Here is a 16,870-nt window from a genome sequence, read left to right as displayed (position 1 = left end):
TTCAGGTTCCATAAAACGCTGGGGAATTGTTGGGTAGCTGCAGAATTGGCAGCTCCTCCAGAAGGGCTCAGCTGCGTAAGTAAGTAAGTATTATTATTCTTAGTTGGGTGAGATGGAGTCCACTTGGTACTGTGGACACTACTGGCCTATTGTGCCGGATGCAGATGGTAGACAATGGTGATTGTGGAGCAGAAAGCTTGCCCCAATGGCACTTTTTCCACCACAAATCCCACATGACCTGACTCGGGCTGCCACAGTGGAAAGCCAGGGACTGACCACCTGGGCCATAGCTCGGCCAGACAGCATGATTCTCCGAAGCATTGGTACCTGCTTACCAGACTACATGTGCCATAACCTAGAAGACCACAATATGAATTCATACATAGTAATTATGACAGTAGAATTTGGGTGATGGGGGTGTTGGTAGGTTTTAAATCTGATGCAAAATAAACAGTTTACTTAAAAATTTTGAATATTTTGTTGGACACTATGTGAACAGTCTGCATTAATTTGAGATTATCATAGCAATGACTGTGAAGATCTTGCGGTATGTTATGCCATATATTTTGAAGTATGTTTACAGGTGTTTTGGATGAATGTATTGCCTGATTCTTCAGGGTTGAAGAGTAGGATCACATATTGGTGTTCAGGGCCTGGTAACTAACTACATTGTACGTTGCTATGGACCTCAGCTGCTGTGAATGGATAATCTGAATACATACCCATTATGTACAGTTACAGCAGTTGCGCATTTGGTTGAGACATTATGCTACAAGCCAAAGGGTCCCTGATTCAATTCCCAATGAAGTCATTGGATTTTTCTATTTACGTAATGGTTCCAGCTACACTATCTACCTGGGATCAACACAGCCTTTAAAAGAAATGAGTACCAGGAATCTTTCTGGGGGTAAGAGGTGGCCAGTGCATAAGGCTGACAATCTCATTTCTGTTTGTGAGCTGATTGTTTAGAAGACGTGGGAGCCACAATGCCTCACAACCCTTTGGACCTCCATGGCCTGTTACAGGGATAGCTTTCCTTTACAGTTACAAGTGACTTTATTCTCACGTTGAGTCGTTATGTTCCTCTAGTAGATACAGTGAAAGATCAAGAGCAGGGGAGGGTAGCAGGTATGGTCAGTGCTTGGTAGGAATGACTGGGTAAATGCAGTCATAGAGCATAGCACCAGAAATAAGGTGGGAGTTTGGGAACTGGATTTATGAAGCTCAGAATAGGGACAAGGGGCTTACTGTTTTGAACAAAGTAATGAACCTTTGTATTACGGAAAGAGGATGGCATTTCTTGACTTCCTGAGCAACTGTTAGCTTCTTAAAATGGACTCTGCTTCATGGAGTGAATCATTCTTTGGCCATTATTTATAAGCCTGCAAGTGCATGAAGGGCTGATTAACAGCTAAGAGTGAGTTGGTGTTTTTGTATTACAGAAGTATAAAAATTAATAGACAAATAATTTGCAAGATACACATTCATTAATATAGATTGTATGTTGCAGATTATTGTGGCATGGCTGGTGCCTTCAAAACCACGTAATCCTGCCTGTTTGCCTTATTGGTTATCCCTCATGCCTCTCTACCTGTGGGGTACTGTGTTCTTTACTCAACCACACAAGGTGTGTTTCAGTATGCTGTCAATCCTGTGATTATATTGTAATTTATTGGTAGACTGATGGTGAGTAGCATTTTAAATGACCTCCAAAATGAAGCTCTAATTCCATTCAGGAAAGTTTTGAATGTATGTGTTGTTATTACATGTGAAATGTAGATTGACATCACCAAAATTTAACATTAACCTAATCCTCTTTCTAGGAGGAACGTTTCATGTTCCCAGTGTACCCTCTGATCTGTTTGTGTGGTGCTATCACAGTGGATTCCATTCAGAAATTGTGGTTCCGTTTTTGTATACGAGACGTGGAAAGAGGAACTCATTACTTGACTCACACCGCCCCAATTATGGTAGTGGCAGTTCTTGTCTGTTCTCTGCTGAGTGTTTCAAGGATACTTGCTCTCTATATTGGTGAGATATTATATATTACAAGTAATTGTACAGCATTTAATTCCAACACTGACATACTTGCATGACAGTTGTATAAACCTGTAAGCTGGAATCAACATTAGTAAGTACTTGAAATTTGCGTGGAGATAGATGTTTGGAAAATATTAAATATTTATCTTTATAGTATAATGTTTTTAGGAAAATAAAAGATGGTGAAAGGCAGTCATGTCAAATTATTATTAGTGTATTATTTTATTTAGTTATTATGTACATATTATTACTCTCCCAGCCATTCAGCTGAGCGTATGTGTTTGTTCTGAGCTCTGTAGCATGTTGCAACATTAGGTAGTGTCAAGTTATTGTGGTAGAGTGCATTTTTCTGGGAGCTGTTGTTGCAGCTTTGATTCTCCTGATCTATGTCTGCTACCAATGTTTGTAAAAAAGTTTTTTTTTTTGGAAACAATTTTCTGCATTACAGTGGGCCTTGCTCTGCAAGGTTTCATCTTTCATGTCTTCAGGTGAGCGACATAGACTATACTTTATACATGGTGAGTGGTGAGTCTATGTANTTTCTTCATAGTCACCGCCGTGAAAGCCTCAAATCTGACATAGACTATACTTTATACATGGTGAGTGGTGAGTCTATGTGTAGAGCAACTGCAGTCTGGCAGGGATGAAAACACCTCCATTTGTTCTCTCAGATCTGCTTCGACATTTGAGATTGGCAAGAAGTGTGTCCTCTGATAGAGACCTCATTCTTCCACCAGTAAAGGACAGTGATTCATTCAGTGCCCAGCCTGAGAATGTTCACTGAAATAGTGTTTGCACCAAGTATATGATGGAAAGCTTCACTGAATTGGCTCTCAAATTATCTGAGAAAATTTGCCCCCATTGTAAAAAAAAAACCTCTGTGATTTTAGTCCTCAAGTGAACTGTACTGGCCGAGCGACTGCCGCTTGTCGGTGAAGTTTAGTGCCAACTTCTGCGGATAGAGGGTGTCACATGGTCAGTGCAACAAATCCCTACGGTCGTTAATTTCTGTTTTCTAGACTAGAGCCGCTATTTCCGTGAAACAGTGCATCAGTTATCATCACGAGGCTGAGTGGGCCCCGTTCCAGACCCACTACTTCTCAGAAAGAATCTGGTAGCGCCGGGAATCGAACCTGGACCTCTGGATCTGTAGCCAAGAACGCTGACCACTAGACCACAGAGATGGTTGGTCCCCATTGTAAGGATAACAAAACTTTGAGAGTGAAGCTGGAAGCTGTCTCAGCATCTGAACCACCCTACATCACATATGTGCAAGATTCATTGGAATGGCATGATGTGATGTCATCAGCAGCTCCTAAGAAGAATAGAGTGAAGATATACAAAGATGCTTTGTCAGCTGGCTCTCTCTCTCTGCCCTGGAATTTGCAACTTTCTGCTGATTTTATGATCAACAGGAATGTAATGAGTCAAGTATCCTTGAAGAATGGAGATAACGTTGCTGTGACTGCTGATAATGGCTTCACTACCATCAAGAGGACAAAGACAAAGGAAGGAACTTTAGCATTTAATCACAGTCTCTGCCCTTTATCTAGATATGTTTCAACCACAAATGCAGTATATAAATCTGTATTTCAGCATCCTGTTTGCAAATCTTTAATTAAATGTCTATGTATCCCCAGTCCGCGAACAATGCAACAATTTGTAAGTTTTGAGGTTTTCACGGCGATGACAGTGAAGAAAGTCGTCTTCTGGGTTTAGGCCAAAACGAAGAATACACGGTGCCTAAACCCAGAAGACGACTTTCTTCAATGCAACAATTGTTTATTCACCATTTAACACTTAACACAACATGTTTTGGCCATTAATGGCCATCCTCAGGTGTCTCAGTGTGTGCAAACTGCTACACTGCTCTGTTGTGAGCTAAGACCGTGTGTTGCAGTCCACTTAAAGTGGCCAGGGCGTTAAGCTAACCACTCCCCTCCAACTAGTGCTGAAGTCAAGAAAACATGGGTCTCTACATCAACTCCCCTATATGCCTTCATGGTGTAGTGCTTACTTAGTTAAGTACAGGAGCAGCTTTACCTTTTTTTTTCCTTTATACAAGGATACTAGGTCATTATTATCATAATATTACCTGTGATCTCCAAAAGCATGAGTATCAAGTTATAAATTATGTTTGCAGTATATAATTTAACTTCTTGATAGTAATGAATTGATATACCACCATTATATCAAGCTTATACTCTTGTATGAATGTGGCTGGCATTAGTTCTGAAGTATGCATATAGCATGCTCCATGATAGTGATATGCTCAGGTCTATAGTAAAGTAAATTTATAAACTATATATGTGAAGTTAATTATTTTAGATGCATAATATTTTAAACAAATTACACATACACACTTGGACAGTTAAACATATGTATTGCAGGTTATCATGCACCCTTGGATTTATTTATGGAGCTGAATCATTTGACTACAGAGAGGCACTTGCCAACAGAACAAACTGTTAACATATGTATCGGCAAAGAATGGTATCGTTTCCCGTCAAGTTTCTTTCTGCCTGATAATAGGTGAGTCACAAATTTATATTCTACAGACCCTTAAACTTTTGACTTTATTAGAAGTGAGTTGTACAGTATTGTCGCTGAAAACAGTATGAATTCATTGCATATAAAATATGTCCTGCAATATATGTAATGTCCTGTTAATGAAATTTGCACAGTGGAAGAAATGCCATAAACATATAAATATTGAGGTCATGTACTGACATTCCAGAGGTTTAATGGATGAATGTGTAAGCAGAGTAATCATATAAGCAGTTATATCATATTCAGGCAAAGTGCTGCTTGCTTCTTGTTATTGCTTGTTTGGCTTACCCTACAACTTCAAAGTGGAGGCAGTACATTACCTTGAATTGATGGTGAATTTCTACTGAACCACATGGCATAATTTCCCTGATGATAGTACTCTTAATAGTTACCACTGTGAAAACCTCAAATTGAGTGTGTTAACTTCAGATTGTATCTCTTGTTTCTCTCTGTCTCTCTCTTTTGCACTCATGTCTGCGTGCACGTGCACAGACACTATATTGTACATTATTGTATGTTAATAACTTAGAAATTAGACTCAGTGTCCAGAAGGAAACTGTCATATATCATAAGATCTGGCAAGATGTGAAGATTGTAAATAGATGCTGTAAAGAAATAGGAAAATGCTCATATGCTTTTGAGGTCTACATCCAGGTATGACAATTTACAGAGATGAATTTTTGAGCATTTATATGGGAGAATGTTAACCATCTCTTAGTTTTTTACTCTCCCACTTAGACACATTTCTAGCCACCAGCTTCCACAGCAAGATGACAAGAGTAGCAAGTGTATATGCAGGAATGACCCAATATTTATTACAGTGAAATGATTGTATTTCATGTTTATATAAAAAGAGAATTTAACATTGCAATGAAACATATAATTTTAATTAACAAAATGAACAAAACCTTACCTCTTCTGCTAACTTTACGATCATGAAATTGTCATTTCATTTATTACCATGTATTGGACATGCTGACACTTTAAATTGGTGTTTCATATTGACACTCTATGATTACAAGGTTTTGGTGTGATGAAATTTTGCCATGGAAATTGACCTCTAAGTTTCATCTTGCCCAGGCTAGAAGTGCCTGTATACTTTTCCAGTGTTTCTAATAGGTTTAATGGAAACAGTTATCATCATGTTGCAAACATGCCATATAGTCTGGTAGAACTGACTCAGGATAGGGACCAGTGGAGGGCTCTTGTGAACACGGTAATGAATCTTGGGGTTCCATAAAATGCTGGGAAATTCTTGAGTAGCTGCAGGTTTGGCTTCTCCTCAAGAAGGGCTCAGCTGCATAAGTAATTAAGAAGTTTACTGACATTTTGGTAGGAACATGCTGCCACCATCTTCTGTGTCAAAGATGACCAAACTACACAATGTAACATACCTTCATGGTTATATTATGTTTCAGGTGGCAGTTGCAATTTCTGAAATCTGAGTTTCGTGGGCAGTTACCACAACCATACAGCTCTCTGCCAAATGCAACATCAATTATACCTCCATATATGAACAATGAAAACAGGGAAGAGACCAGTAGATACGTGAGTTTGATGTGTATTTTAATAGCTGCAGACCACCAGGGCTGTCTTCTTTTTGTATTAGCCACAAAAGAAGCAAAGCCTTTCCCATGACTAAGGACACTTCTGGCAGATGTTTTAGTGTTTGCAAATGGGGCTGATGGCTGGATTTCATTGCACAGTTTATCAATATTGCATACTTAATTTTACTGACGTGTATTTAATTTTGGAGTTGCGTCTGATGAAATATTTTGTTGCAAAGTGAAACAAAATCAGAATGTTTCACTTTATCATCTGACATTTTAAAATTTGTGTAACTTCTTTATTATTAAATGCAGTTGTGTGAAGCTTTTACAGATCATTCTACACATGTTGGAAATTTGCTTATTGCTGTTACCATTGCTGAACTATGTAACAAGATTGAATCGTTGTATATGATGGATCAGAAAATGTTTATTATGAAAAGCTTTTACTCTTCTGGTGGTTCTTCTGTTGCTATGGAGAGAGAGTACTGTCAAGAGTTTTCTCTTTGTGTTTCACCATTGAGCGACACTGTCTGCCAGATGTTAAACAGTCTGAAGAAACAGGAAGTGTGTGTGATAAATGTGCAAGGAGACGTACAGCATCAGTTTGGATGGAAGAAGTCAGTCCATCTCAGAAAGCAATAACAAGAAGTCCAAGAAAAAGTTTGCAACATATAGCACAATAGATTGGGTCTCAACCACCACTGCATGGACAGTCTGTCATGAGCGCTTCTTGTTGCTTCCATACACAATACAGCCAAGTCAGCCATTGTCATAAGGTGGAATTGTGAGTTGTTATGCTTTTGTGAGGGAGAACAGAGTGCCACTGAAGAACAATGCAGCTGTGTTGAATGTTGCATGGCTCTCTGATGAAGCCCACTTCCACTTTGATTGTTACGTTAACAAGCAAAATATTTGATTTGGGGCCTCGGAGAATCTAAGACCTGCTGTTGCTAACCCACTGCATCCAGAGAGAGTTAAATTATTGTTGGAATATTTGGACCCATGATCATCTACAGTACAATCTCTTCTGATGTGTATTTCAGTCTGCAGAATGATGATTTTTTCCCTTTCCTGAAGGGATATGTCATTCTGGTGAATTCACTCTGGTTTCAGCAGGATTGGTACCGGACCTCATACCAGCAGTGCTATACTTTGCTTTCGTTATGTTGTTTTAAGGGAGAAAGTGCTGTAAACACACTTAAACCCTTGTGATTATTTTCTGTGGGGGTACTTGAAGGATAGGGTGCTTCAGAAAAGTCTGCACACCATTCCAGAACCAAAAACTTCCATCCAAACAGAGATTAAAGTCATTTCTACAGATACTCTAATCAAGGGTCTGAACAATTTTGTTCTTCATTTACAGAAATTGTATGGTCTTTGGGAACATTATATGGAACATGTTTCATTGTAACAAACAAATTTACCATGTGTGTAGAATAATCTTTAAAAGTTTCACTAAGTTCTATTCCATAACAAAGAAGTTACACAAATTTTAAAGTGTCAATGATGATGAAATATCCCATACATTATCGAAATGAAATAGTATGAATACTTTTACTGGTAATATAGAGTATGTTCTTTAAACCATGAAAGGGTCCTGGAAGCTTAAAATGGAATGTTAATTCACCTCCTAAAAATACAGTAGGCTATGCAGTTCAGGAAATGCTATCCCTGTCCTACTGTGCTGGAACTTTTGATACCTGTATTAAAAAAAAAAAAAAAGCACAAGTCATTATATGGATTGACATGTTACGTCGAACCGGGAATCTTGGTAGCAGATTGTTTATTTTTCACATGACTTTTTTCCTTTAGAATCCTTTATAATTCATTATTCAGCTATCATCCTATGACCAGATGATATATAATTTCAGTACTGAAAGGATCATTAAATGAACCATGGACAAAACTGTCCCCCTAGAGAGTATATGGTATAAGGTAAAATTTTGAAGGGGGGTCTCACTTGTCTTTGCGTGACTGTAATGTTATGATAGAATGAGGAAACATGAGCATACTTAGAATTTTTTAAAATTATTTTAGTGAAATGTACACAAAATTAAAAAATAATATATTCAGTAATTATTTTCAGTCTGATCAAAACAGAGAAATATTAAAACTCCTCTTGGTCCACAGATTTTCAAGAATTACAGGTGCAGTTTCTTTATTTGGGACCTTGAATAAAACAAAAAATGAGTAAGGAAGTTTGCTGTAAGTTACCAAATTAACCAGAAAAGAAGAAGGAATTAGCTGTTCCCCCCCCCACCTGCATAATTTTTCATAAGGCTAGGGTATATGTTATCTGTTCAAAAAATCAGAGGATGTGTCCTACAAGTTTGACCAGAGCAGAGGCTGTATGGCATATACAACCACCCTCCACTACAGTACTGTTCATAAGTGATTCTTAATGAAGCTTTATGTAGCAGATGAGAATGTAACTGTACTTACTGACCAAATATCACCATTTTGAAGATGTTGTATAACATTGTCATCATTGAGCTGCAGAAGGAGTACAGCAACTTTATATGAGTCTCAGAGTTATCATACCCAAAGATAAATGTAGAGCCTCTAGCACTGACATATTTATCATAATTGTTTTAAGTGGTATGATGCTTGGAAAAATATATTTATTGTACCTGACTATGCTGCATGCTGTAGTTCAGTCATAATTTGTGTTCATGGTGGGATAAATTTGAAGTTGTTATTTATTTTGAAACATATTTGAGCATAAAATTTGGATCACTCAGAAATTCTTATCAGGAACACAGTTATTTCAGTGCACTTACTATATTTACTTGTTTATTGGTTGTCCCCTTTCTAGCACTTTGAGACAATTGCATTGTTTTTCTCCTGTATAATATTGTCACATACTGTAATGAATGACTGTAGACAGGGTTTGGATTGGTGACTCGATTTATTGAACACTTGAACCCATTACTTGTAAAGAGATACTGGGTTTTCAGACTTTATCCATTGTCCAGATTCTGAATAACTAAGGAAAAAAAACACAATGTTTCAGAAACTGGATCTGTTTCCATCCTCAGGTGAGGGAAGACACATCCAGATGATGGATAAAGTCCAAAAACCCAGTATCACTGTGTGTTATACACCATTGTCAGAACCCTATATTATCTACTTGTACAATCGATATGGACCCGGTATATATCATTCCTTTAGAAAATTAGAATGGCTGAAAATTCAGTTAGCTAAAACCCTCAATCATATAACTTTCCTCAGGAGATGAAAATCTCAAGACATCATCCCCAAAGCCTTCTCTGTAAAGACTCCCTTCAATAAAAATAGGTGTCTTCCCTCACCTGAGGATGGAAACAGATCCAGTTTCCAAAACGTTCTGTTTTTATTTAGGTATTTAGAATCCGGACGATGGATAAAGTCCAAAAACCCAGTATTTCTGTGTGTTATACCCCATCGTCAGAACCCTATAGTATCTACATTACTTGTAACTACAAGTAATTATAATGCTGTCACTAATCTACACACTGTTGCATGCAGACTAGTGTTCTCTGTCTGTTACAGTTTCCATTACTCGTTCCCTGGTAATGGCTTGTAACAGCGGAGATTCTTCAGCTTCTTTGCTCACTTTGATGCTCGCTGGCTAATACTCCGCGACTCCGAACTCTTGCTCAAATTGACTAACTCCCAGGCTGGCAGCCATCTCACACGAACCTCCTCCTCTTCTCTTCACAGACTGACTTACAGCTGACTACAGCCTGGCTGGTGTCCTTGTTATATAACTCTTTGGCATGGGCCATGTAGAAAACACTGTTTCCAACAGTTCCTCTATTGTTGTGTGTGAACTCATTGCCATAGGAACCCATTTGTTTCACAGTTGCTACCTAGTAACGGGTCTGCACACTACGATATTCATGAGTGAATGAATGAGTGGTGACCAGTCCTTGCACCATGACCATCAGTGGTCTGTTGTGGTCCCTCTCTGTTCAGCCCCACAGCAACCCTTCAGACGAACTGTGGTATCTTGTTTAAAGTTGTAATATTAATGTGGTCATATTAGAATTACATTTACTAGTCATGGAGTTTTAAAACATTTACTGCTATTTCATCTCCACACAAACTGGTATATAGGAACACTATTTATTGATTTTCTCAAAACTTGATATCTGTTCCTCTTCTTTGTGCTTCTACCAAGCTATGTCATATTGTCAGCACAACTTCCATACAAAATGTTTATATAATGCTGACACAGCCATACAGCATTGCCATGATGATAATTTTTACTTTTCATTATTGTGTTCGGATGATGGTTATTATTATTTTTGAACTTCAGGATGAAGAGTTCCATTATTTTTTTAAAGCACAATAGACCAGTCATGGTGCAAGGGCCAAGAAGGCCCACCCCTTATACATTCATTCATTATTTTTTCCTCCTTTGCAGTCAGTTAATGAGAACATGCAATAAAGAAGATAAGCATATGGTTGGTACTTGAACAAATGAAGCATATTGTTTTAGGACACTTGAGTTGCCTTCCCTGGCTACTAGTTGCACTACAGAGGTGGGTGGTTGGTCCATCTGTTGGGATTGTGAAGGGGAAGGAGTAGTACAATGTGACTGACCAGCTCCATGGAGTAAAACCAGCTGAAGTTTCATTCCCACATTCACAGGATCTTCCAAGTACCTGTGTATTATCTCATAACAGGCTGGAGGACAACTCCTTGTTGACTGTCTGCATCTGGTTATACAATATATTTTCAGCTGCCCTTCATATCCAGAGGGCTTCTTCATTCACAACCTGAGAACCTGCAAGGGACGCATGTAACATGGAGAACGCAATGTAAACAGTGCAGAATTAAGAAAGTAATATCAGTGATTCCAATAGCCATAAAAATGTTCTGTTCATAATTATGTAAACCTTGTTTTTAGTACAGTATTGGATCTATCCATTGGTTCTCTTGGTAGGAGAGTGGAAATGTAAGGCAGAATGCACCATAAAAATTGATGGATATTGTGTGTAGGCAAAGGGGAGACAGTTATGCGATACAAAAATAATCTTGTATTTCCTTCCTATAAATTATACAAGGAAATTAATTTGGTAAAATTGTGATCAATCTACTGAAACTAAAGTATCTTTTATTTCTGTAGTTCGATATAGAGCGCTGCCATTTCCTAGTGGACCTGGATTTAGGTGTAACTACTGATTTTGAGCCCAACTATGCCCAACAGACTGACCAATGGACCATAATTAAATCAATTCCATTCCTAGATGCAGCAAGGTGAGTTTGTATCCAATTCAGTTCAACATAACAGTGAAAGTTCTCCATTTTGGAGAATGGGATTATATTAACCTTCAAATGACATTGGTTTTAAAATATTGTGTTGTGTTCATGTATTCCCTGTAAGTCCATGATTTATTTAATCCGTCTTGCAGTGCATACACTCATTTATCTCCTTCTCTCCCTCGCACTACATGTTTCGGCATAATAATGCCGACATACCCAGGAAGCCCAACAGTATAACACACGCAGTCGCAGGAGCATGACACAACAAAAGCACAACACACAAGATAGTGAAGGAGTGCTCCAACAAAGGAGAATGGGCGTGACTGACGTAGTGAGGGGCGACGTAGCGATGTGGTATCCTGAACAATTTTAATATTTTTAACGTTTGACAATGTATATGATAGATACATATTTTAGTTATTTTAATGTGTGAACATGGCATGCAATGAACTGGTTTGACGTGGATAAGTAAGCACCTGAAGATGGCATTATTATGCCGAAACATGTAGTGCGAGGGAGAGAAGGAGATAAATGAGTGTATGCACTGCAAGACGGATTAAATAAATCATGGACTTAAATCAGTGCAACAAGACGCTAAAATATAACATTATTCCCTGTAATGCTAATTTTACATGACTTTATTTAAATTTTTATTTACATTCATATGATAGTTTATTTATTATCTGAGAGCCTTCTGCACATAACTTAGCTGGTCCAGTGGAAGAGTCACAGGTTCTTTGCATCAACTCTTTCCACATGTATTCAGACCTGCAGCACAGTTAACAAGCCCATAGCCAACAGATCACAGATAGAACCCACCCAGATCACAGTAGATGCCAGAAATGGTCCCTCTTGTTACACTTCCATTCCTTACATCTCTGTAAAATGTTCACATTCATTTGCTGAAGTTACTTTCTAGAAAAAACAGCAGACTTTAAACTGGAAACCAGTGAGTTTAAACCCCAGTCTCCTGTGCAAGGTGTGTAAGAGGTTATCTAGGGGAATGTTCAAGCCTAACACTGGTTTCTTTGCATTTGTTATCATTGTGCACTGTTTACTTTAAAAATTAATATAAAATCTCCTAATTAATTTTATGAACTAAAATTTTTGGAGAACGTTTACCAGTGCTCTTAGAAGAGCTTGAGAATGTGATATTTCTGGAAACATTCCCCTTTGTGAAGTGGCATTACACACTTGCAAATGTAGACAGTCATAGTCCTTTTTTGTGAACTGCACAAACACGGCATTGCCTAGAAGGATGCTTCTCCTTGGAGTGTTCACTCTTCACAATTTTCACGAGGTAATGTTTCCGCATATCACCCGAGAGTCGCCCAGGGGTGTCCACATGAGGCCTGTGTGGGGTAGGAGTTGATGGGTTAGGTCACACTAAGTCTGTCTGACTCTGGTTCTGCTGCCACCCTCTGGTCTGTAGCCCAAGCCTTTGCCACATTCATCAGAAATGCTTTGTATTTCAATTTTGAATCAGGGTTTAGATTTTTGTAAACCAAAAATGAATTGAAAATGGAACAATTTATAAGCCACAAGGCAACTTTCACTTTATTATCTGTGGCCACAATTCTTTGTTGACCCCTGTCACTTCCACTCTGTGAGTCACTCCTCCACAAGGCAGGTCAGATAGCTCATCGGAAAACAAGTCAGAGAGATCGCTTGCCTTCAACCACTTTTGTCCTTGAAACATATTCCCCTCTACTAACTTCCTGCCTGGTACATAAACAGCTGGAAGGGGCAAAGTTTATTTTCTTTTGGAGTAGCGACCCTAGCCAGCCAGGTCAAGTTACTGAATACCTAGCATACATTCCGAAGATTTATTACACAGTATTCATTGCAGTTGTGTAGTGTGTTACAACCTAACATGTCCAAAAATCATGATATCATGCGACCGGTCCGCCATGTTTAAAAGCGAAAAGCATGATATCATGCATCCGGTCCGCAAAGTGTTAAATGGCATTTTGATACATGAAGCAATGCAGCTGGCTTGGGATTATAGTCAACAGGCGCATAATGCATAAGCTGACTTGACAGTAACTGGTCAGAGATTTACTAGGGTGACCTTGAAGAGCAACTGTAATGTATATAGGCTACAGGGCTGTAGACTATGGCACTAGTCGAATTCACATGGTAAAGTTGACATGAGTAGTGTGTGTCTGTCCTCCTGGACCGGTTGAACAATTTGCAGCAGGCCTTCAAATAATCTCCCTGTGCATGTTTAGATTTCTTCTTCTGCTGTTGCTCTGGTCTCCTCTTCCTCATGTCTGGATAATTCCTTTATTATCTGCCTTTGCAGTTTTGTTGAATCCATTCTAACATTACTACACTGTCCCACATATACGCATGTGAGGGGACATACTTATGGCCATTTTTTGTGTAAGGTTGATTCTTTCAAAGAGGTTTTTTACCAGTATTTTGTGTGGGTTTCATGTTCCATCTTCACTACATATGCAGTTCTGTGTACCTTCCATGATTGAAATGTAAATAATGAAGCTTCTCATTATGGGATTTCCTCCATTGTCTGTGTAATTGATCACACTACAAACTATATGTATATAAAGTAAGATTTTAAGACTTTTTTGGCTCATAAGAAATAGTCATGGCATGGCATGAGAGTCATGATTATGAGATTTTCTCAGATATTCACTTTCATATCATTAAAGGAACTTACAGATTGAACCTGTCATTGTACAGAAGAAAATGGAAACTTTGTATTGACAATAAGCGGTACCAGGATACACAACAGACTTGGGACATAAAGTGTATTTTATGGTGTGTAAATCTGACAAATGTTTAAATTGTATTTTAGCAATTAAAATCACATGGATGCCTATCACATTTATAATATGTAAAACTGGCTTATATTCAAATTATGTGTAAACAATTAAAAATATCACTTTGAGACCAATTTAGTACAGTGTCTGTGCAACTTTGTCACTATTTCAGGTCTCACAGATTTTTCCGAGCTTTCTACATTCCAGGTGTTTCAAGCAAGTTTTGCACCTATGCTCCATATAATCTTCTCCAATCAACCAGATTTAAGTGGGGGAAGAAGGAAGTCCCTTTACCAACAAGATAGGTGAGGTATGTTCATTAGCATATATTCCTGTTGCTTGAAACTGTGTGGATATATGGAGGCAGTGACTGTTTCAGATGCTCTTCATTATTAGCTGCATTACTGTATAAAACTCTGTGGTTTTAGTCTGCAAGTGAACTATACCAACCGACTAAGTGACTGCCGCTTGTCAGTGAAGCTAGTGCCAACTTTAGCAGATAGAGGGTGTCATGTCAGCAGTGCAACGAATCCCCATGGCCATTAATTTCGGTTTTCTAGACTGGAGCCGCTATTTCTTTGAAATAGCTCCTCAGTTATCTTCATGAAGCTGAGTGGACCCTGTTCCATACCCACTCAGAAAATCTGGTAGCACTGGGAATAGAACCTGGACCTCTGGATATGTAGCCAGGAACTCTGACCAATAGACTACAGAGTTGGTCCCTCATTACTTTATATTGTCAGTAATTATAAAAGACATGTTATCTCCAGTAATGTGAGGTAAGGTAAGGTATGAATGTAAATGCCACCTTCATCAGGTGAAGCTCTGATGAATAAGCAATGTCAGTTTTATTTGAATGTCATTGAAGGTTGGAGTGTTTTCATATGGATTCTGTGTTTGCATTATAATCATCTAATCTGTATAAATTAAGATTTCGTCACTGACATATGATCACTGCCATTACCATAGAGTGGGGTAACAATTATAGAAAATCTTGTTGCCTGCTTCTGGCTGGATACTTACTTAGTGTAATTTTTGCCACTGAAGATAGAGACAGTAGATTCCTTTGAGGTTTCAGTGAACTTCTGCTGGACTACACAGTGTTACATCTAGGAAGAGTGTACTTTTCAGAATCTTTCTGTCCTTTCTTTAAGGTCTACTTAACCTTATCCTTCAGGTTAGTACATTAATTTTTTTGGGGGACAGAATCATGTGAAATGAATTAAAATCTTTGTTCTTTGTAGGATCAGAAGTAATGCTAATCAGATTTTAATTTTGCATCCAGAATAAATTATGCATGCAGATACTAAAGAAGAAAGAAGAAATTGTGTGCATGTTGGAGGAGAGGAGAGGATATTGCTAAGTGCTCGTCTACATGTTTGAGGCTAATTTTGTTTTTTCATGTTATCTTTGGTACATGTGATACAGAGTTTATTTCCGGAAACAGTGTATAGCCAGATCTATGAAATATCTTAATATTTTCCATTGTTTCAGGTCTTATTTAATTTCACTTACATGAGAAACAAGAATGATGCAAAAAAAAAATTGAGTGGTAAATTTGGAATATTGGAAAAAAATAGATTTAACAATCTGTTGTGAACAGTGTTTGTGGTTTTTTGTCAGCCTGCCTCACATTTGTTATAATAAGCATTCAATCAATGAAATTGTGTTGCTCATCAGCATATATGTTTTACACAAAGACCACGTCACAGTGGTTGTGAACAAATTCGGTACCAGAATTTTATTTGTGTGAACTAAAGTTATTTTCTGCAGCTGTCACAGAATTCATTATTCATTTTCTGCAGGATTTGTAAAGCACAATGAGCCAGGTGATTCATTGAGTATGTGTCCATCTTGTGTTGGATATGTGAAAATTTAGTTCAGGTTCTAATAAGCATTCTGCTGCATTGATTACTTAATTTATTTTTATATGTACTTCATCCTTATACAGGATGTGGCAAAGGAACCTGATGATTTTAAAAATACATTATCTTGACAACCCCTGAGGATGAGATGATGATGATAATTTATTTATTTTGAGACAATGGAAGCAGTATAAATAAATAACATTGTCAGTTCAATTTATCAGTTTAACCACAGTAATAATTATAGAGAAAATCACAAAGAATGAGACAGGGTAATGTCCCTTTTTATCACAAGAAGGTTGAACACAAAAACTCTCAGGCAGCGTCAGACTCTCACCGCTATCACTAATTCACAGTGCCCTTCCTTTTTTGTAAGACTGTCAGAAAAAAAAAATAAATAAATAAAATAAGAATGGAAAAGAGCGCCCTCTACACAATATGGAGATATAAGGTGCCAACATTCAAACTATAACAAAATTAATACAAAAGTGATTTTTGATTGTTATTAATACTATAACACCCCCCTTCAATCAAAATATAGAACTTTGATGAACAATTTCTAAACATTTAAAAATCAAAAGAAATTATTCACAAAGTTTAAATCTAATAACAAACCAAAATTTTACTGTGAAACAAACATTCTTCCCCTGAGTGTTTCAAGCTTAATTTTACCCAAAGGTTTTGTAAGAATATCTGCTAACTGATTGGCAGTGTTTATGTAGATTATTTTAACAAATCCATCCTGTACCTTTCTTGGACAAAATGGTATTTGATGTCTATGTGTTTCAATCTTTTAGGTTGTTCACAGGATCTGCTTATTTTTATTGCAGAC

General features: G+C 37.8%; 1 protein-coding gene across 11 annotated transcripts in view; it reads left to right on the top strand.

Moving 5' to 3' along the window:
• Positions 1 to 16,870, top strand: part of LOC111863191 (alpha-1,2-mannosyltransferase ALG9) — a 32,671-nt gene that overhangs the window by 11,800 nt on the left and 4,001 nt on the right. For 3 of the 11 annotated variants that reach the window (XM_023849271.2, XM_033750957.1, XM_023849270.2), the window contains exons 8-13: positions 1,511 to 1,627; positions 1,824 to 2,031; positions 4,431 to 4,572; positions 6,009 to 6,138; positions 11,254 to 11,384; positions 14,346 to 14,478. In XM_023849271.2, the coding sequence (XP_023705039.1) occupies positions 1,511 to 1,627; positions 1,824 to 2,031; positions 4,431 to 4,572; positions 6,009 to 6,138; positions 11,254 to 11,384; positions 14,346 to 14,478 (861 nt within the window). The other 8 variants (XM_023849272.2, XM_023849269.2, XM_023849266.2 and 5 more) reach the window with 5 other exon arrangements.

The sequence above is a fragment of the Cryptotermes secundus genome, unplaced genomic scaffold (assembly GCF_002891405.2).
Source record: "Cryptotermes secundus unplaced genomic scaffold, Csec_1.0 scaffold517, whole genome shotgun sequence".
Lineage (NCBI taxonomy): Eukaryota > Metazoa > Arthropoda > Insecta > Blattodea > Kalotermitidae > Cryptotermes > Cryptotermes secundus.
The sequence above is the reverse complement of the archived record's forward strand: the minus strand, read 5'-3'. Positions and strand labels throughout refer to the sequence as shown.